Source organism: Chlorocebus sabaeus, chromosome 20 (genome assembly GCF_047675955.1).
Source record: "Chlorocebus sabaeus isolate Y175 chromosome 20, mChlSab1.0.hap1, whole genome shotgun sequence".
Classification (NCBI taxonomy): domain Eukaryota; kingdom Metazoa; phylum Chordata; class Mammalia; order Primates; family Cercopithecidae; genus Chlorocebus; species Chlorocebus sabaeus.
Window position 1 is genome coordinate 69,525,548 of NC_132923.1, and position 22,776 is coordinate 69,548,323.

At 40.0% G+C, this 22,776-nt stretch overlaps 1 protein-coding gene across 3 annotated transcripts in view; it reads right to left on the reverse strand.

Moving 5' to 3' along the window:
• IL12RB2 (interleukin 12 receptor subunit beta 2) overlaps positions 1–22,776 on the reverse strand; it is a 97,917-nt gene that overhangs the window by 17,372 nt on the left and 57,769 nt on the right. For all 3 annotated transcript variants that reach the window (XM_038001423.2, XM_073007216.1, XM_007978358.3), the window contains exons 10-12: positions 9,604–9,804; positions 5,103–5,201; positions 4,859–5,017 (exon numbers count right to left, since the gene is read on the reverse strand). In XM_038001423.2, the coding sequence (XP_037857351.1) occupies positions 4,859–5,017; positions 5,103–5,201; positions 9,604–9,804 (459 nt within the window). The remainder of the gene's footprint in view (positions 1–4,858; positions 5,018–5,102; positions 5,202–9,603; positions 9,805–22,776) is intronic.

Here is a 22,776-nt window from a genome sequence, read left to right on the forward strand (position 1 = left end):
CTGCAACCTCCACCTCCCGGGTTCAAGCAGTTCTTCAGCCTCAGCCTCCTGAGTAACTGGGATTATAGGCATGTGCCACCATGCCTGGCTAAGTTTTGTATTTTTAGTAGAGATGGGGTTTCACCATGCTGGTCAGGCTGGTCTCAAACTCCTGACCTCGTGATCTGCCCACCTCAGCCTCCCAAAGTGCTGGAATTATAGGCATGAGCCACAGCACCTGACCTCACTTAACACTTTTAAACTTTGATTTTGCACTTTTCCATTTGTAGGCTCTGGGCCCTGAGCTTATAGGGTATAATATGAGGATCTTCTTCAGTATGACATAAAATCATTAAAAACTAGAGCAACAATACTTAGATTAGATTTATTTGGCAACTGTAAACCTAGATTACCAGTGCCTTGATGTTCTCAACACCCCTGCAGTTTTCTCTGTAGGGAAGATTTTGTGTTTTGAGTAAACACATTGAGTAAACAAGCACTGATGTTGTTTTTTTAATCTAAGAAACATGAGTGTGGGTAGCCTTTAGTAAACAGACAATCTTCTCCAGTGGCCTGTTGGGTGTGGATTTTGAAGTGACTTTTGAAAAGCTGGGGAGGATGGCAGAGTCAAGGCCAGCACTTTGGTAGAAGTAGCCTGTGTCAACAAAAAAAAAAAAAAAAAAAAAAAAATACTGAGACAAATTTTAATAGTGTTTTTTTTTTTTTCTTTTTTAAGACGGAGTCTCGCTCTGTCACCCAGGCTGGAGTGCAATGGCACAATCTCGGCTCACTGCAACCTCAACATATACTGGCTCACAAACTCCAGGGCAAGTCAGAGATGTCTTGCATGCTGAATTTATTTCAACAGTCATAAATATGAGTGCCTACACTGGAGAAGGCACTGACAATACAAAAGCATAGAATCTGCCTCAAAGAGTCCACTATCTAATGGGGAAAAGAGACCCCTTCCATTATCCCATCCCTGCTTACTATGGGTAACCAGCAAGATGAAGTCCTATAATATTACCTCTACTCCACCCAAAGGGGTTGAAGCCCATACAGATAATTTATTCACCATGACTATCAGAGAATTTGTATATTTTACATCCTGTTGAGAAAAGTCCTTGTGGAAAATTCTCAAGTCTCCTCTAGCCTGGTGAAATTGTTTGCATAGCCTTAAGCTATATGAATGAGCTCAAAAAGCCCTTTCTCTAGTCCTGAAGTAGGGGATTAAAAAATTAATTTTAGAGGGACCTTCTGTTCCTCCTGTTGTAGCAAAACATCAGCAAGCGTCAGGGAATCAACTGTCCAACTGTGTGAGGGCATCCTTAACTCTGGGAGTGAAATGAGACATTGGAACAGAAGGGAAGGGATTTGTATGGGTTGCTGGGCCAATGAAGTTTATCCACATACACACACACATATGCATACATATTAGAAGAACAAAAATAGAAACTCCATGGGAAGAGGCAGTGAGGAGGATGACGGTGTCAGCAGTTTGGTTGGCAAAATAGGCTGAGTTGTATAATAGGAGAAAGAAGTTGAGAAGTCAAGCAGGAAATACTGGTCCTGCTCCCTCTGGGCTGTGATCTCTGGCAGAGATAAAAGAGGCCATTCAATCCTTGGCGGTCTGAAAACTTACACTCAGGGTGGTTCAATGATAAAGGCACCAGTGTAGGAAGATGTGATAGTTGCCAGTCATTGGAAAGGCTGTAGATAGGAAGGTCAAGTGGTACTAGACAAAACAGCTGCACTGCTACTGGAAACAAGTTTTTGTCTAATGATCTACATTGGATTTAACAAAGGGTAGAGTGGTATTCAGCTGTTTATTTTTATGAAGCACCTACCATGTGTCTGGCTATATTCTAGGCATGAGGAGATAATGCTGAGCAAATTGCCCTGGCTTCTTCCCTTAAGATGCTTAGAGACTGCTGGCAAAGACTACTAGGTAGTAGCAAAGTATAATGTGTTCTCCAGTAGAAAAATGTGCTGGCCATGGCTCTACTGGTGCACATGGCAATATGGACAAGCTTCCAGAGAGGTGGCTGTGCACAGAGCCACCCATATAACTCACTACAATCCAGATACCTGGGCCCCTCCCTGGCTCTACACCTTACCTCCTCTGCCAAGGCAGGTCCCTCATTTTTTGCCCTTACTGTGCTCCACATGTGCTGTTAATACTGCTGCCTGGTCAATGGTGCTGAAACACCAGTAAGATGGAGCCATCAAAGCAGAACACCTTCCTGCTTTGCCTTTCTCCCTTATCCCTCCTCCTTAACCTACTACCTCCTACCACTCTCTAGAAAGTGCCCTTGTGAATTCACCAATGATTTCTGGTTGTCAAATGCAATAGGTAGTTGTCACCGCGATTATGACAGTTACATCCTTTTTGTGTACTTTTCCTTTTTTTTTTTCACTCTTTGAGACAGAGTCCAGCTCTGTTGCCCAGGCTGGAATGCAGTGGTGCGATTTCAGCTTACTGCAACCTCTGCCGCTCAGTGATCCTCACACCTCAGCCTCCCGAGTAGCTGGGACTGCAGGTGCATACCATCATGCCTGGCTAATTTTTTGTAATTTTGGTAGAGACGGGGTTTCACCCTGTTGCCCAGTCTGGTCTTGACCTATTGGGCTCAAACGATCTGCCCACCTGGGCCTCCCAAAGTGCTGTGATTACAGGCGTGAGCCACCATGCCCAGCCTCCTTCTGTGTACTTTTCTATCTCCCTTATAGACTGTGAGCTTGTCGAAGATAGGGAATAGGTCTTATCCATCAACAGATACTTACTGAATTAAATGGAAATTTAACCTAAACTAGTATAAAATAGGACTGTGAATCTGCACTCTCCCTCCCCTTTTAGCTTATTTTTAAATACCCTTATGCAGGCTTTAGAGTCATCAGATTTATGACAAAATAAGGAAAGCATTTTCTTCAACATCCACAAGAGCAGTGTTAAGAATTAACAGACTCAAGAGACTTTTACTATTAAAGTAGATGGCTTACTGTTGAAAAAAAAAAAAAAAAAGAGTTTGGGCTTGGTGGCTTACGCCTGTAATCTCAGCACTGTGGGAGGCCAAGGCAGTTGGATCACCAGAGGTTAGGCGTTCAAGACCGGCCTGGCCAACATGGTGAAACCCCTCCTCTACTAAAAATACAAAAATTAGCAGGGCATGGTGGTGCATGTCTGTAATCCCAGCTACTCAGGAGGCTGACGCAGGAGAATCACTTGAACCCGGGAGGTAGAGGTTGCAGTGAGCTGAGATCATGCCATTGCACTCTAGCCTAGGCAACAGAGCCAGACTCTGTATCAAAAATAATAATAATAATAATAATGATAAATAATAATAAAAAAGAATCAACAGACCATGTTGATCTTCGTGGTTGCAAACAGGTATCTCAGTTTAAACTCTGCCAAAATGAAAGTTATTTGGGGGGCAAATTTCACATGAGGAATTCCAGATGCCTCCAGAAGAGATCAATTGATTCCTTACCTCTTGGGGTGCATTTCAGAACGGACTTACTCTGGGACAAGTCCAGGGGGAAGAAGTTCTGATCAGTGATATGTTCTGTTTATCAATGGTGAATTCATTCAACAAATGACCATAAGCCCTTATGATGGCACACTACAGAGCTGATAAAAAAGAATGACGTAAGTTCACATAGACAGATGTAGAAGGGTCTCTAGCATGTATTTTTGAGAGGTAAAAGCAAGGTGTAGATCAGAATACTGAAAAAGATCTCAACTATTTTCTTGTATATGCATCAATTGTTTTTTTTCTGGAGGAATACACAAGGGACTGTTAACAGCCTAAGTGTGAAGGGAAGGTGAATTTTCTTTTTATGTCTTTCTGAGTTATTTTTATGTTTTAGTATTATTTATATAATAAAAATTAACCAGCTTTTAAAGTCACACTGTGGACCTCTTAAAGTCAAGAGAGAAGAACAACTCCTCAAGCTTCCCAGGTGAAAATCACCCCTGCAGGCAGCTCTCTGGCAGCTGCATCTCAGGGTGGCTTTGTTGCATTCTTCTTGGACCTACTAACTCTTATAAAGAAATACAAATGTTCCTTCTTTATGATAAATGTTCCTGAAAGCTAGCTTCTTACAAAATAAAGAGAAGGTCAAGTCAAGAAAAACAAAAACTCTGAATAAATCAAAGATTGGAACATCAAGTGTGGCAAGTGACTTGGAACTATTAAACTGTATCATATTTTATCCATTTTAAGAAGAAAATAATATGCTATAATAGAAATTGCAAATGTTGGGAGTTAAAAGTTCTCCAAATGCATTTCTTGTGAACCTCAAAGCCTATACAGGATTGGCAGGGTGCTATGGCCCACGCCTGTAATCCCAGCACTTTGGGAGGCCGAGGTAGGCAAATCGCTTGAGCCCAGGAGTTAGTAGACCAGCCTGGACAACACAGAGAGACTCTGTCTCTATAAAAAAAAATTAAAAATTAGCTGGACATGGTGGCATGTACCTGTAGTTCCCACTACTTAGGAGGCTGAGGCAGAAGGATTGCTTGAGCCCAGGGAGGTCAAGGCTGCAGTGAGATGTGATTGCACCACTGCACTCAGCCTGGGCAATGAAGTGAGGCACTGTCTCAAAAAAAAAACAAAGAAGTCAATAGTCCATTTACTTCATTTCTGTATCCTTAGCAATTTGCTTGGCACATAACGCATATTCAATAACTTTCTGTTTGTGTGTTTAGATGTCTTTTCTAATTATTCATTCAGTTAACTTTACAAGTATTTATGGAGTACTTACTATGTGCCAGGCATTGTGCTAGCACATGTGTGTAGATATGCACGCACACCTCCTTGTGTTTTCCTGACATCCAAACAAGAAGGCCCCACTCACTGCATTTGGTTCTCACACATACCACAGAGCTGAGGCTGGGAGTTGGAGTCCCGTTCCTTCCAGTATATCCTGTAATGGAGGAGGCAGCCCATTTGATCCTGGACTGGAATGCTGTTCCATGAAATTAAAATGCTCCCCTTTTCCTCTGTGATGGCATTAATATGGGGGCCACTCAGTGGTGCTGTAAAGTAGGGCACAGGAGGCTTCTGTCACCCTCCAAATCCAAATCATTAAAGCAAAATTTGGCAAAAGGTTCCAAGACTCACCTTTGTGCTTAGAGTTACCCAGGATGGAGCTGCATCCTCCTTGATCCTCTGAGAGTGCACACACACGGATTTCATAACAGGTGTAGGGTTTTATGTTCTCTGCAAGGAAAAGGGAATTCCCTTAACAGCCGTGCCATTACTGGTGAGTCACTAAAGGCAGCCTTTTTATTATCTGATACAAATGCTTTCAAGGTGTTTCTTGCCTTTTCCTAGTTTAAAGATGGTTCAAGCACAGTCTGGACTGATGACCTATGTTACAAATTCTCAGCATCTGATTTGCCATGACGTTGGCTTCTGGAAGTGACTGCTCCCAACTTCAGAGGATGAGATCAACCAACCAACCAACGAACCTGAGTTTCTTTCCATATAAACAAACGATATCACCATGATTAAGAAGGAGACAAAAGCTATTTGAGTTCCAACACAGTTTTAAATATAACCACACACACACACACACCCAGACTGCTTTTGAAACAAACCAAACAACTTACCTTCAAGAAAAAAAACCTTTTGATTTCTACAAATAAAACATTTGCAGTTTACAGGAAAGTGAGGCTGGAATTTTGCAGGCATAGAACCTGAATGGCTTTTCTAATTCCATAATGCTTACCAAGATCTGACAGGGCAGATGATACACTGAGGCATAACTAATCAGGGTGCTCTGGGTGCAATCCAACCCCTTGTTACCCCACCTCCTCTCCCTCTATGTTCCAGTTAGATTTCAGTTGCTTCCCAGCCTAGAAGATTTAAAAGGTACTTGGGAATTGTTAATGCTCCTTCCTGGCTTTTAAACCACCACACTTTCAATTTTCTGTCAGTCATGAAGCCTATTGGCAAGTCTTTCTTCCCCGCCAGAATTCCTTATTTCCATGAATCTCAGGTTTCTACTGCTTGTGAACAAAGGCCCCTTTCATAGATACCTCTCCTGATATACTTTTACATTTCAAATGAACATTTAAAGGCAAAAGAGATAACTCCTACTAGGTAACTATAGTATCAGGGAGGCAAAGTAAGGACCCTCTCCAGCATTGATTAATGCCCAGCCGATAGGTAGCCAGGGTCCCCTACGCTGACAGTTGATTAGGGTTTAACTTTTTTTTTTCAGGAAGAATAATTTTATATCATAGAATAGTTTATTAAATTATGTGTGTTTTATATGAAAATCCATTGCCCATTAAATATTCCAGCAAATAGCACATAAAACTCAGTTGCACAACCAGTGCTGTCAGAAGAGACCATGACAAGAGCAGAACACATGCCATGGGTAAATTCCAATTTGAGTTCATGAACCAAGTGAAGTGGAGAAAAGGACACAGTCAGCTTAGTATGGTAATCCAAAGACTCCTCATGGGTGGGATTGACACCAAGAAGCCCAAAGGACAACATGGAATATGAAATCATATTTCATGTGGGAGGGGCCAGTGAGTAGCTTTCAGCCCCCAGTGCCTGGCTGTTCTGCCCCTAGTCATGAAAGGCGCCAACCAACCACTGCCTTATGGAGGCATGGGAGTTCCAGATAAGCTCATTAGGCAGACAGGTCCCTTGTATTTTGCCATCCAAAATGTGAATTCAGGACAGAGGCCTTGGAAATTGCTGCATTAGAAGCTGTGGTTTATTTTTGTGAATGGCTCACCTTTACTGGAGGAGAGAAGACAATGGCTCCGAAACTCAGCTGACATTTCCCTTTCCACCAAGAGTAGAGCCCTCATAGCAAGCTTGTTCCCCAGTTCTGGCCTCAAGAACTCCTATTTTACCGGCTGATTCTTGTATGAATACTCCCTAACAATATCTGCTCCCCACCTCAAAACCTTCAGTGGATGAAGCCCATACTCCTAAGACTTATTTCCTTTCTAGAGTCTGGCTGCAATATCCAGACTCATTTCCCACTCACATACATACATACGTACCTAGTACCCTTCAGCAAAGTCCCTGCCCCCATGTTTATAAAACATCACTTTGGTGGCTTTTCTGCAGAAAGCTAATTTCACCTCGTAAGTGTGGGAGAAGGCAAACATTAAATGACTGGTAACGAGGAAGAAGGCAAAAGAGGGCGGAAGAGGGCCCCCAACAACTCTAGGCGCAGGGAAGGTTTTCTAGACACCATGATGTTATGTATTTGTAAAAGGAGTGGCTCTATATGGTCAGAAGCATTTTCACCCAGACAGGACAGCACTAGTCTCTAGCCTAGCCTCCACCAACCTATAAATCAAGAGCTGGGCTGTATTCTGGCCCACTCCAAAATGCCCAAATCTCCCCCAGCCAGATGCTGGGAAAAGGCTGGTGAAAATCAGTAACAGTGAGTGATCTTACTGACTAGAGGGGGCCATTTTGAATTAATAATAACCATGAATTGTTAAAATAATATTTAAGTGTTTATTTCCAGACTGTAACATCAACATAAATTAATACCTAACCAAGTGTTTCCAAGCAGGAGAACAACTTTAATAAAGTCATTTTATTCATTAGTATATAGTTTGTTTTTTTTTTTTGATGGAGTCTCACTCTGTCACCCAGGCTGGAGTGCAATGGCGTAATCTCGGCTCACTGCAATCTCCATTTCCCGGGTTCAAGCAATTATTCTGCCTTAACCTCCTGAGTAGCTGGGATTCCAGGTGCCCACCACCAAGCCCAACTAATTTTTGTATTTGTAGTAGAGATGGGGTTTCGCCGTGTTGGTCAGGCTGGTCTCGAACTCCTGACCTCAGGGGATCTGCCCACCTCCGCTTCCCAAAGTGTTGGGATTACAAGCATGAGCCACCGTGCCCAGCCTAGTATATTGATTTTATTCAAATGAATATTATTTCTAAAGTGCATAAAGACACTTATTTCACTAAGTATGGAAAATATCTCTCTTGCCATATAGTTCAAACTATCCCACAGTGATAAGTCCTAATACAGCTTATAATAATGTTTACAATTTCATAGCAGCTTAAAGTTTGGTAAATGCTTTTTCTATTCACTTTCACCTGATACGATAGGCATAACAGCCCTGAAAGAAAACTGGTTCTACTGCAAAAACTCTAGGGACAGGGAACACACTGCCTTGAGAGGTAATCGATTGTCCCATTAGAGACCATCAAAGGCAGGAAACTTCTTTTTCAAAATTGAGCTGATAGCTACTTCTTTTATAATTTCCACACAGAGCTTTAGTTTTTCTCCCCAGAGCAACAAAGGAAAACATACTCTTTTGTGTATAAAGTCAAAACCAGCAACAGCCATCAAGCCGTCCCATTCCCATGCCCATCTAGAATTCTCTTTTCTAGACTAAATGGTTTCCAGATTAGAAGTTCCAAGCTCCTAATAACTCGGTCATCTTCCTTTGGATGCTTACTGGGTTATGTAGGCAGCATTCTATTTAAGGGCAGTGATGAAAAATTAACTTGCTAGAACTCTGAGCAGCAAGACGGTTAAAGAGGTATGCAGTTAAGGATGGACTCATATATAATCAAGCAGTGTGCTATTTATTTCATTTGTATAAATCTTGTCACCTTAAGCAGGGTGTGTATATCCTCCTAGACAAGTGTAATGATTGTTATAGAGACATTATAGGATTTAGAGCTTGAAAACCTTAAAATATTCGCTTTGTCTCATGTAATACTAGTAATATTGATGAGACTGAAATTACTGAGCCCTTAAAATGTATTAGGCACTGTTGAAAACGTTTTCCACGAAGTAATTCAGCTAGTCTCCACAATAACCCAACAAGGTAGGTAATATTATTATCCTAATTTTTCAGATGAGGAAGCTGAGGCACAAAGGGGTTAAGTAACTTGCCCTAGATCACACAGACAGAGCCAAGACTCAAACCCAGGTAGTATGGCTGCAGAGCCAGAACTTTAAACCACTGATTCAATTCAGTGCTGAATTTATGCTTAACAGTGACATTAACTAAGTTCTGCCCAATCATTTTAATGTATTTTCAAATGCGTCCTCTCACTTGATTCTAACCACTGACAGATTAGGAAACTGAGGATAAGAAATACCAATTGTCATATAGATAATTCTGGATTTATTACTACACAGTAAGTAGCAGAATTGGGAATGAAGGATTTCCTGGTTTCCTCATTTATACAATGGCCATACCGACTCTTACTGAAAATGATTGCTTTGAGAGTTATTAAATAAATGAATTCCCCACACAGTTAAGGATGGCCTCATATATTATCATGCAGTGTGCTATGACAAACAAAGGTGTCTATTACACTGGCCAGTTAACTTAGCTCTCAGCCATACTTGTTTGGTTCAATTATTCGTTCATCTTCTTTGGCATTGTGCTAGGGATATGGATTTTCCGTAAATAATAGAGTTTTTAGACAACCAGTTGGTCATTTATGTCTACAGTGGAGTATTCTAAAGTGCTGCTGGATGGACTCTAGGTCATCAGTCTCTCTTATCATCTAGCCACCTGTAATTGAAGGCAGGGTTCTGGCTCTTCCCTGCAGTTTCCCCAAACAAATGTGAACTTAGTAACCCTCCAGAAGGAAGGTGAACAATTAGGTACCTGAAATCAGAGCAGACACATTGTAGGGTGGACTCCGTAGCCACTTTAGAGGGATCTGTGTGTCATCCCCTGGATGGAGCTGTCTCCATTCCACCACGTACTCCTGAACAGCAAAGAGATCTTTCCTGGGAGGCTGCCAAGTCACCAGAATGTTGTCCATGCTCTCTGAGTTTGCAGAGACCTGGCGAGGAGCCAGCAACCCTTTATTGGGCAGAAAGAGGAGAAACAAAATTAAAAAAAGAGGAGGGATAAAGATTTAAACAACAACAAAAAAAGCCAAACAGCTTATCCCAACGAAGTTTTTGGAAGAATATCTACTTACTTTTAAAGACTTTGGAGTCACAGATTTAAGTTCATTCCATTTCTCAGTTCATGGAGAACTAACATCAGCTTGTTCAAACATTATATAAAATGTCAGGTGCACAATTATTTTCCCTTTCATCTTCCATTCCTTTCTCTCTCTTTTCTTTTCTTTTTTCTTTTCCTCCCCTCCCTCCCTCCCTCCCTCTCTCCCTTCCTTCCTTCCTTCCTTCCTTCCTTCCTTCCTTCCTTCCTTCCTTCCTTCCTTCCTTCCTTCCTTCCTTCCTTCTTTTTTTTCTCTTTCTCTTTTTCTTCTTTTTTTTTTTCTTGAGACAGGGTCTTGTTCTCTCACCCAGGCTGGAGTGCAGTGGCATAAGCACAGATCACTGCAGCCTCGACCTCCCAGATTCAAGTGATCCTCCCACCTTAGCCTCCTGAGTAGCTGGGATCACAAGTGCATGTCACTACACACAGCTAATTTTTTATTTTTTTTGTTAGAGAGAGACAAGGTTTTGCTACATTGCCCAGGTTGATCTCAAACTCCTGGGCTCAAGTGATCCTCCTGCCTCAACCTCTCAAAGTGCTTGGATTACAGGCATGAGCCAACATGCCTGGCTCCATTCCTTTTTCTATTTCTATAGCCTCAAAGGTGCCTAATCTTTGTGAATATATTAGGTATCTTTCTAATCCACCTTTCATATATTTATTTAGACAAATTCCTATCCTTGAAATTTAGTGTTATTTTGTGCATATGTGTTGAATTTTCATGAAATGTATTGGGAGATAAATCTAATGCTTTTTCTTTTTTTCACTCAACATTATGTTTCTGCAACATAAACATCCTGCTTGCTATTATGTAAATTCAACTCATTTTTTCAGACTGCTACCTAAACCCTTTACTTGTCCAATATTTGAGTGACAAGCAGGAAGTTCTTTTGGAGTGTTTGCAAACACAAACAAGGATGCAATGAATATTCTCTTGCATGTTCTCTTGTGTGCCTGTGCAAGAATGTTTCTGTGTTTCTGGATATATATGCATAGAATTGCTTGATTATAGAGCAAATTCACATATTGTTTTACAAAATACTGCCAGATTTATCTCTAAAATAGCCAGTTGACATTCCAGCAAGAAAAGCATGAAGGCTCTCATTTCTCCACCAATACTTAGTATTTTCTGATTTTCTAATTTTTATCAATCTGGTGTATATAATGTGGTATTTAATTGTGGCTTTATTTTCATTTTTCTTTTTTTTTTTTTTTTTTGAGATGGAGTCTTGCTCTATCTTGCCCAGGTTGGAGTGCAGTGGCAGCATCTCAGCTCACTGCGGCCTCCGCCTCCCAGGTTCAAGCAATTCTCCTGTCTCAGCCTCCTGAGTAGCTGGGACTACAGGCGTGTGCCACCACACCCGACTAATTTTGTATTTTTAGTAGAGATGGGGTTTCACCATATTGGCCAGGCTGGTCTCAAACTCCTGACCTCAGGTGATCCACCTGCCTCGGGCTCCCAAAGTGCTGGGATTACAGGTGTGGGCCATTGCACCCTGCCATTTTTCTGATTTCTTATGAAGCTGAGTTTCTTTTCATATATTACTAGTTATTTGACTTTCTCTTCTGTGAACTGCCAATTCATGTACTTCACACATTTCCATTGGGTTTCCTGCATTCTCTCTGATTTGCAGACAGCTTTTTGTATTCTAGATTTTAGTCTTAACTTACCAGTTTTCAACAATATCTTACCCTAGCCTGTCAACTCTCTGATAACTTAATGACACATATATAGCTACTTTCATCTTGGTAAATTTATCCATGGCTTGTGTACTTTACATCTTATTTATGAAATCCTTCTATTCTAGGGTCTTGAAGATACTCAAGTACATTTTCTCCTGTTGGTTTTGTTTTACGTTTCACATTTAGGTTTTTAAATTCAAATCCAACAAAAGGGTTTTTTTAATGGGGGAGAATAAATTTTACTACTTTTCTACCTGGTGAGTCAATTTTTCCCTATGTCATCACATGTGGCATCTCATCCCTGTCATATACCAAGTTTCATATAATCATGGGTCTGTGTCTGGGTTGACCACTTTACCAGAAAGTAGTGTTCATGTTACCAGGCTTTGTAATGTCTGACTATTTGGTCAGTGAAGTCCTTTCCTTCTTGCTCTTCTTTATTTTATTTTATTTTATTTATTTATTTATTTATTTATTTATTTATTTATTTATTTATTTTGAGACAGAGTCTCCCTCTGTTGCCTAGGTTGGCGTGCAGTGGTGCAGTCTTGGCTCACTGCAACCTCCGCCTCTGGGGTTCAAGTGATTCTCCTGCCTCAGCCTCCCAAGTAGCTGGGATTACAAGCATGTGCCACCATGCCTGGCTAATTGTTTGTATTTTTAGTAGAGATGGGGTTTCACCATGTTGGCCAGGCTGGTCTCCAACTCCTGACTCAAGTGATCCGTCTGCCTCAGCCTTTCAAAGTGCTGGGAATACAGGTGTGAATCACCATGCCCGGCGCTCTTCTTTTTTTCAAAATGGTCTTAGATATACATGAAACTTTATACTTCCATGTAGCTTTTAGCATCTGTTTGTCAGAGTCATCTTCTATATCATTTAATGGAGTTTTAAAAATTCCTCCTTAAAGTTTCTATGTGTTCTTTGTTAGGTTAATTCCTAGACCCTTTATACTTTTTTTGTTTTTTTTGAGACAGAGTCTCGCTCAGCTGTCCAGGCTGGAGTGCAGTGGCATGATCTCAGCTTACTGGAACTACTGTCTCCTGGGTTCAAGCGATTCTCCTGCCTCAGCCTCCTGAGTAGCTGGGATTACAGGCACCTGCCATCATGCCCATCTAATTTTTGTATTTTAGTAGAGACGAGGTTTCACCATGTTGGCCAAGCTGGTCTTGAACTCCTGACCTCAGGTGATCCACCTGCCCCGGCCTCCCAAAATGCTAGGATTACAGCCATGAGCCACTGTGCCTGGTGTTTTTTTTTTTTGTTTTTTTTTGTTTTTTTTTTTGAGACGATCTCACTCTGTCACCCAGGCTGGAGTGCAGTGGTATGATCTTGGCTCACTGCAACCTCTGCCTCCTGGATTCCAATGATTGTCCTGCCTCAGCCTCCCCTGTAGCTGGGATTATAGGCATTCACCACCATGCCCGGCTAAGTTTTGTATTTTCAGTGAGATGAGGTTTCACCATGTTGGCCAGGCTGGTCTTGAACTCCTGACCTCAAGTGATCCATCCACCTTGGCTCCCAAAGTGCTGGGATTACAGGTATGAGCCACCACGCCTGGCCAATACTTTTGGTTTGCTCTTTAAATGGCATTTTATTTTCCACTACTTTTTCTACTGCTAATCTGTGTGTGTTATTCTGGCAAACCTACTAAACTAATAATTTGCTACCCTTGCTGAATGTTTCATGTAAATAATTTTATTAGCAACACACTTAAAACATATCCTCTTTACAATCTTTGAATTAAATTCCTTACTTCCTTTTTTGGTTCCTATCTTATTGCAAGTTTTCAAAAGAACGCGCCTATATCGTTTTCTTGAGATCATGTATGCTGCATGTTTTTGGTAGAAAGTCTTTAAAATGCTAAAAAGTTTTCTTTTATTCATAGTTTTCAGAGTTTTTATTTTTATGAAATACATTTATTAAAGTTTTTTAACTTTTTTTTTTTTTACATCTGGTAAAAACGTATCCTTTTTTTTTTCTCTCTTTCAGTTCTAATGTGATAAATTACATGGATACATTTTTCTGATATTGACCCATCCTTGTATTCTTGGGATCAACTCTACTTGATCATTCTGTAGTTTTCTTTTTTGACTGAGACTTTCAAAAAATAGACTTTATTTTTTAGAAACAGTTTTAGGTTCTAAACAGAATTGAGCAGAAGGTACAGAGATATCCCATATACCTCTGTCCCTACATATGCACAGCCTCTCCTAATATCAAAATCCTGTATCAAAGTGGAACATTTGTTACAATCGATGAACCTACATTGACACATCATTATCACCAAAGTCCATCATTTACATTAGGGTTTATTCTTGGTGTTGTACATTCTATGGGTTTAGGCAAATGTATAATAACATGTATTCACTATTATAGTATCATACAGAGTGGTTTCACTGCCCTAAAAGTCCTCTATGCTTCATGTATTCATCTCTCCCTTCCTCCACCCTTGGCAACCACTGAATCCTTTATCTATAGTTCTGCCTTTTCCACAACATCATATATCTGGAATCATACAGTATGTAGCCTTTTTTTTTTTTTTTTGCGGGGGGATGGAGTCTGGCTCTGTCCCCCAGACTGGAGTGCAGTGGCGCCATCTCAGCTCACTGCAAGCTCCGCCTCCTGGGTTCATGCTGTTCTCCTGCCTCAGCCTCCTAACTAGCTGAGACTACAGGCGCCCACCACCACGCCCGGTTAATTTTTTGTAGAGACGATTTCACCGTGTTAGGATGGTCTCGATCTCCTGACCTCATGATCCGCCCGTCTCAGCCTCCCAAAGTGCTGGGATTACAGGTGTGAGCCACCGCGCACAGCCAGTATGTAGCCTTTTCAGATTGGCTTCTTTCACTTTGTTACATGCATTTAGGGGTAATCCAAATCTTTTCGTGGTTTGAGAACTCATTTGTTTTTACCACCAAGTAATATTTAATTATCTACAAGGACCACCATTTATTTATCTATTCACCTACTGAATAATATCTTGTTTTTTTTTCCCCCCAAGTTTTGGCAATTGTAGACAAAACCATGTAAACACTCATGTGCAGGTTTTTGTGTGGATATACGTTTTGAGCTCATTTGGGTAAATACCAAAGAGTGTGATTGCTAGATCATATGGTAAGAGTATATTCAGTTTTGTAAGAAACTGCCAATTTCTCCAAAGTGGCTCTTCCATTTTGCATGCCCATTAGCATTGAATGAGAGTTTTTGTTACTCCACATCCTTGCCAGCATTTTGTGTTCTCAGTGTTTTAGATTTTAGCCATTCTAGTAGGTGTATAGTGATACCTCATTGTTGCTTTAATTTGCAATTGTCTAATAACATATGATGTTGGTCATCATTTTACATGCTTATTTGCCATCTTCTTTGGCGAGGTGTCAATTGCATTTTTTGCTCATTTTTGATTGGTTGTCCCTTTTCTTATTGTTAAATTTTAAGTGTTCTTTGTATATTTTGGATAACAGTGCTTTATAAAGTATGTCTTTTGCAAATATTTTCTGTAGTCTGTGTCTTCTCACTCTCTCGATAGTGTCTATCACAGAGCAGACGTTTTTAATTCTAATGAAGTTCAGCATACCAATTCTTTCTTTCATAGATCATGTCCTTGGTCTTGTATCTAAAAAGTCATTGCCATACCCAATGTCATCTACATTTCCTCCTATGTTATCTTCTGAAAGTTATATAGTTTTTCATTTTATCGTTAAGTCTATGATGCACTTTGAGTTAATTTATTGTGAAGAGTTAAGGTCTATGATTCATTTATTTTTGCATATAAATGTCCAGTTGTTCCAGCACCATTTGCTGAAAAGACTGTCTTTGCTCCATTGTATTACCATTGTTCACTTGTAAAGATCACTTGAATATAATTATGTGGGCCTATTTCTTGATTATCTATTCTATATCATTGATTTATTTGTCTATTGTTTCACCAATACAGTGGGTGAGAGGGTACATCCTTGGTTTGTTCCTTATCTTACTGGAAAAACTTCCAGTTTCTCATCATTAAATATGATATTAACTGTAGGGTTTTTGTAGATTTTTTTTTATCAAGTAGATGAAATTTCCTTCTCTTCCTAGTTTGCCAAAAGTTTTTAATCATGAATACATGTTGGCTTTTGTCAAATGCCTTTTCTGCATCTATTGATATGATCATCTGATTTTCTTCTTTAGCCTGTTATATAATGAATTGCATTATTTGATTTTTTCTTTTTTTTTTAATTAAAAAAAAAAAGTAGTGACAAGGTCTTGCTATGTTGCCCAGACTGGTCTCAAACTCCTGGGCTCACGCGATCCTCCCACCTCGGCCCCCTAAGGTGCTGGGATTACAGGCATGAGCCACCATGCTCAGTCACATTAACTGATTTTTAAATATTGAACCAGATTTGCATACCTGGAGTAAATCCCACTACACTGGTCATGGAGGATAATTTTTTTTCATATATTGTTGGATTTGATTTGCTAATATTTTGTTGAGGATTTTTGCATCTATGTTCATGTGAGATACTGGTCTGCCATTTTTTTTTCTTGTAATATTTTTGGTTTTGGTATTTGGCCTAATAGAATGAGTTTGGAAGTGTTTTCTCTGGCTTTATCTCCTGGAAGAGATTGTAGATAATTAGTATGATTTCTTTTCCTTAAATATATGGTAGAATTCACCAGTGAACTCATCTGAGGCTAGTTCCTTCTGCTTTGGAAGGTTATTCATTATTGATTCAATTTCATTAATAGGTATAGACCTATTCAAATTGTCTATTTCCTCTTGTGTTAGTTTTGGCAGATTGTGTCTTTCAATGTATTGGTCCATTTCATCTAGATTATCAAATTTGTGGGCACAGAGTTGTTCATAGTATTTGATTATTATCCTTTTGATATCCATGGGATCAGTGATGAGAGCCCCTTTTTATTTATGATATTGGTAATTTTCATCCTCTTTCTCTCTTTTTCTTGGTTAACCTGGCTAGAAATTTTATAAATTTTATTGATCTTTTTAAAGAATTAGCTTTTGGTTTCATTAATTTATCTCTTTATTCCAGTTTTGAATTTCATTTATTTCTGCTCTGATTTTTATTATTATTACTACTTGCTTACTTTGGGGTTATTTGATCCATTATTTTTTTAGTTTCCTAAGGTAAAAGCTTAGATTATTGATTTTAGACCTCTCTTCTTTTCTAATGTATTCATTCAATGTTATAAATTTTCCTCTAAGCACTGATTTTGCTGCATTCCATAAATTTTGATGTTTTATTTTTATTTTCAATTAGTTCAAACTATTTCAAAATTTCTCTTGAGAAATTGGTCTCTTATTCTTTGACCAATGTTTTATTTAGAAGTGTGTTGTTTAATCTCTATTTTGGGATTTTCCAGCTATCTTTCTGTTACTGATTTCTAGTTTATTTCCCCTGTGGTCTGGGAGCAGACAGTGCATGATATCTATTTTTTAAAATTTGTTAAAGTGTATTTTATGGCCCAGAATATGGTCTATCTTGGTGAATGTTCCATATAAGCATGAGAAGAATGTGTATTATGCTGTTGTTAGATGAATTTGGCTACAGATGTCAATTATGTTTAGTTGATTGAGGATGCTATTGAGTTCAACTATGTCTTTAATGATTTTCTGTCTGCAGTCTTTGTCCTGTCTGCAGAATCTGGCCATTTCTGACACAGTGGTCTTGAAGTCTGACTATGATAGTGGATTCATCTATTTCTCCTTGCAGTGCTATCAGTTTTTGGCTTATGCATTTTGATTGTTGTTAAGTCCATACACATTAAAGATTGTTATGTTTTCTTTGAGAATAGACTCCTTTATCATTAAGTAATGCTCCCAGTTGCCATTGATAAGTTTCTCTGCTTCGAAGTCCGTTCTGTCTGAAATTAATACAGCTACTCCAGCTTTTTGGCTAATGTTAACATGGCATATCTTTCTCTATCTGTTTACATTTGCTCTATATGTGTCTATTTTAAAATTTATTTATTTATTATGAGACGGAGTCTCCTTCTGTCTCACAGGCTGGAGTGCAGTGGTGTGATCACGGCTCACTGCAGCCTCCACCCCCTGGGTTCAAGCGATTCTCCTGCCTCATCCTCCCAAGTAGCTGAGATGATAGGCGTGCACCACCACGCCCAGCTAATTTTTGTATTTTTAGGAGAGACAGAGTTTCACTATGTTGGCCAGGCTGGTCTTGAACTCCTGACCTCAAGTGATCCGCCTGCCTCAGCCTTCCAAAGTGCTGGGATTACAGGCGTGAGCCACTGTGCCAGTCTATATGTCTATATATTTAAAGTTGGTTTCTTATAGACAACTATAGTTGAGTCTTGTTTTTTATCCACTTTGACTGTTTTGTAATTGCTGTTTTTATCCATTGATGTTCAAAATAACTTGATGGAGTTGGAGTAATATGTACTACATGTGTTACTATTTTCTATTTGTTGCCTTTGTCATCTATCCCTTGTTTTGTCATTCTTTTTCTGCCATTTGTGGTTTTAATTGATCAGTTTATATGATTTCATTTTCTGCCCCTTTTTAGCATATCAGTTATATTTCTTTTAAAATGATTTTTAGTGTTTGCTCTACTGTTTGCAATATACATTTACAACTAATTTAAGTCTCCTTTCAAATAACAATATACTGCTTCATGAGTAGCAGAAATACCTTAAATAGCAAAATAATCCAAAGTCCTCCCTCTTATCCCATGCTGGGATTCATTGCTATAATTCATTTCACTTACATATAAGCATGCATAAGCATTTATAATACACAAACATATGTAATCAAATATACTGTTACTATTGTTGTTTTGAATAAACTGCTGTTAGGTTGATTAAGAATAAGAATAATTGGCCAAGCACAGTGGCTCATGGATGTAATCCCAGCACTTTGGGAGGCTGAGGCAGGCGAATCACCTGAAGTTGGGAGTTCGAGACCAGCCTGACCAACATGGAGAAACCCCGTCTCTACTAAAAATACAAAATTAGGTGGGCATGGTGGCACATGCCTGTAATCCCAGCTACTAGAGAGGCTGAGGCAGGAGAATCACTTGAACCTGGAAGGCAGAGGTTGTGGTGAGCCGAGATCACGCCATTGAACTCCAGCCTGGCCAACAAGAAGGAAATTCCGTCTCAAAAAAAAAAAAAAAAAAAGAATAAGAATAATTGGCTGGGCACAGTGGCTCACGCCTGTAATCCCAGCACTTTGGGAGGCCGAGGCGGGTAGATCACAAGGTCAGGAAATCGAAACCATCCTGGCCAACATAGTGAAACCCCGTTTCTACTAAAGATACAAAAATTAGCTGGGTGTGGTGGCATGTACCTGTAATCCCAGCTACTTGGTAGGCTGAGGCAGGAGAATTGCTTGAACCAGGGAGTTGGAAGTTGCAGTGAGCCAAGATCATGCCACTGCACTCCAGCATGGTGACAGAGCGAGACTCTGTCACAAGAAAAAAAAAATAAAAAGAGTAATTAAAGTTTGTATTTTACCTTCACTTATTTCTTCTTTGATGTTCTTCCTTTTTCTATATAGTTCCAAGTTTCTGACCTATCTCATTTTCCTTCTCTTTGAAAAACTTCATTTCACATTTTTTGCTAGGCAGGTCTACTGGCAACAAATTTATTCAACCTTTATCTGGGAAGTCCTTATTTTTCCTTCACGTTTGAAGGATAATTTCACAGGGTATAGACTGCTAGGTTGGTGGGCTTTTTTTCTCTCAATACTTTAAATATTTTACTCTACTCTCCTCTTGCTTGCATGGTATCTTTTTTTTTTTTTTTTTTTCCTTTTCTTTTTTGAGATGGAGTCTAACTTTGTTACCCAGGCAGGAGTACAGTGGCGTGATTTCAGCTCACTGCAACCTCTGCCTCCCAGGTTAAAGCGATTCTCTTGCATCAGCCTCCCAAGTAGCTGGGACTACAGGCGTGTGCCACCATGCCCAGCTAATTTTTGTATATTTAGTAGAGACAGGGTTTCACCATATTGGCCAGGCTGGTCTTGAACTCCTAACCTCAGGTGATCCACCCACCTCGGCCTCCTAAAGTGCTGGGATTACACGTGTGAGCCACCGCGCCCGGCCTGCATGTTTTCTTTGAAGAAGTTAGATGTAATTCTTATCTTTGGTCTTATATAGATAAGTTTTCTTTTTCCTGTGGCTTCTTTCAAGAGTTTTTTCTTTATCTTTGATTTTCTGCAGTTTGAATGATGTATGTAGGTATAGTATTTGTTGTGGGTGGAGGGTGCCATTTACCCTGTTTGGTGTCCTTTAAGGTTCCTGGGTCTGTGGTTTGGTGTCTGACATTAATTTGAGAAATTGTCATTCATTATTGTTTCAAGTATTTCTTTTATTCTTTTCTTTTTTTTAACCTTCTGGTATTTCCATTATGTGTATGTTACATCTTTTGTAGTTGTTCCACAGATTTTGTATATGCTGTTATGTTTTTTTAGTCTTTGTTCTCTTTGCTTTTTAGTTTTAGCGGTTTCTATTGACATATCTTGAAGCTCAAAAACTCCTCTCCCAGATATGTCTATTTTACAAATTACCCATCAAAGACATTCTTCATTTGTTACACTGTTTTTTATCTCTAGCATTTCTTTTTTGATTCTTTCTTAGAATTCTAATCTCTCTGATTACCCTGCCCATCGGTTTTTGCAGGTTTTCTACTTTAACTGTTAGAACCCTTAGCATATTAATCATAGTTGTTTTAAATTCCTGATCTGATAATTCCAACATCCCTGCCATATCTACGTATGGTTCTGATGCTTGCTGTGTCTCAACAAACTGCTGTTTTGTTCTGATAATTCCAACATCCCTGCCATATGCAAGTATGGTTCTGATGCTTGCTGTGTCTCAACAAACTGCTGTTTTGTTGTTGTTTGTTTGTTTTTTGCCTTTTAGTATGCCTTATAATTTTTTGTTGAAAAGTGGATACGATTTACTGAGTAAAAGAATATGCAGTAAATGGGCTTTTAGTAATGTGGTAGAAAGGTGTCGGGGGAAAGGAAGCATTCTATAACCCTGTGATTACATCCCTGTCTTTTTGTGAGCCTGTGCTTCTGGACTGGGAACTTGCCAGTGCTTATCAGTTTTCCCCCCTTAAGTGGGATAGGATGGCTACAGTGGGCTGGAGTTGGGTATTTTCCTTCTCCCACCTAGAAGAATAGAGGGGATTGGAGTTGGGTATTTCCTTTCCCTCCACATAGAAGGCCAGACTAGGATGGAATTAGATATGTTCCTTCCACCAAGTTGGTCAGGTTCTGATAAAACTCCAATAGTTCAGCCCTGTTAAAACAGTTTCCTTGGAGGGCAGGGCTTGTTAAAAACAGAATACTCTGGTGTATTTTTTTTTTTGAGGTGGAGTTTCACTCACTCTGTCACCCAGGCTGGAGTGCAGTAGAGTGATCTTGGTTCACTGCAACCTCCGCCTCCTGGATTCAAGTGATTCTCCTGCCTTAGCTTTCCAAGTAGCTGGGATTACAGGCACGCACCACCACGCCTGGCTAATTTTATTTTTAGTAGAGACAGGGTTTTGTCATGTTGGCCGGGCTGGTCTCAAAACTCCTGACCTCCAGTGATCTGCCCGCCTTGGCCACCCAAAGTGCTGGAATTGCAAGGCATGAGCCACTGCACCTGGCCAACTCTGATGTATTTTATAACGGTTCCTTTTTCCCTCCCACTGAGAGAAACATGGGAGATTTTTCTGATATTCACTGCGAGAACCTGGTCAAGCTCCATTTATTTATTTATTTATTTATTTATTTATTTATTTATTTATTTATTTTTGCTCCTGAGACAGTCTTGCTCTGTCACCCAGGCTGGAGTTCAGTGGCACCATCTCAGCTCACTACAACCTCTGCCTCCTGGGTTCAAGTGATTATCCTGCCTCAGCCTTCCAAGCAGCTGGGATCACAGGCATGCACTACCACGCTGGCTAATTTGCATTTTTAGTAGAGATGGGGTTTCACCATGTTGGCCAGGCTGGTTTCGAACTCCTGACCTCTAGTGATCCACCTGCCTCAGCCTCCCAAAGTGTTGGAATTACGGGTGTGAGCCACTGCACCCAGCCCCTGGTCAAGCTCCTTAAGGTAAAACTCGCAAAACTGTGAGGACCTCCTATGACTGATCCCCAGTGGAGATTTTAACTCTCAGATTTGTCCGTTCTGAGCCTCTAGCAATTTGTGAGTTACAGTTCAGGTTTTCCTACCTCAGCACTGGTTCCCATGAAGTTTTCTGCTTGGGGATTTTTGCTATGGTAATTTGTGATTCTCTGTATTTACCTGTCTATCTCTTCAATTTTCAGGGCAGTGGCTTGCCATATAGCCTCACTTCTCTCATAGGTCAAAGAAGAAATGTTGATTTTCCAGTTTGTTGAGTTTTTACTTGTTATTATGACAGAATGATGACCTCCAAAGTGCCTTAGATGCTAGACTGGAAACTGAAAGTATCACCACTAGGTTTTTTTTTGTTTTTTGTTTTTTTTTGAGATGCTCTGTTGCCCAGGCTGGAGTGCAATCACACGATCTCGGCTCACTGCAACTGCCACCTCCCAGATTCAAGTGATTCGCCTGTCTCAGCCTCCAGAGTAGCTGGGATTACAGGCATATGCCACGACGTCCAGCTAATTTTTCTATTTTTAGTAGATACAGGGTTTCACCATGTCGGCCAGGCTGGTGTTGAACTCCTAACCGCAAGTGATCCACCCAACTCAGTCTCCCAAAGTGCTGGGATTACAGGTGTGAGCCACTGCGTGTGCGGCCTCCACTAATTTTTAATAAATGTGTTGAATCCACATCTCTCATTCATCAGGTTATATGTCAATGTTCATAAGTGATTTAGGCAATAACTTTCCTTGTGTTACCTTTATCTGGTTTTAATACCAAAGTTAAATTAGTCTTAGGAAACAGGTTAGACAGCTTTCTTTATTTTATATTTTCCATAGCCACTTGAAGTAACATTGAATTAAGAATTCAGTTGTAAAACAATTTGGGGCTGGGGCTTTTTTGGAGGGCATGTTGTATGTAAATGAGTTTTTTATTCTTTTTTTTTTTTCTTTTTGAGACAGAGTCTTGCTTTGTCACCTAGGCTGGAGTTCAGTGGCATAATCTCGGCTCACTGCAACATCTGCCTCCTGGGCTCAAGCCATTTTCGTGCCTCAGCCTCCCA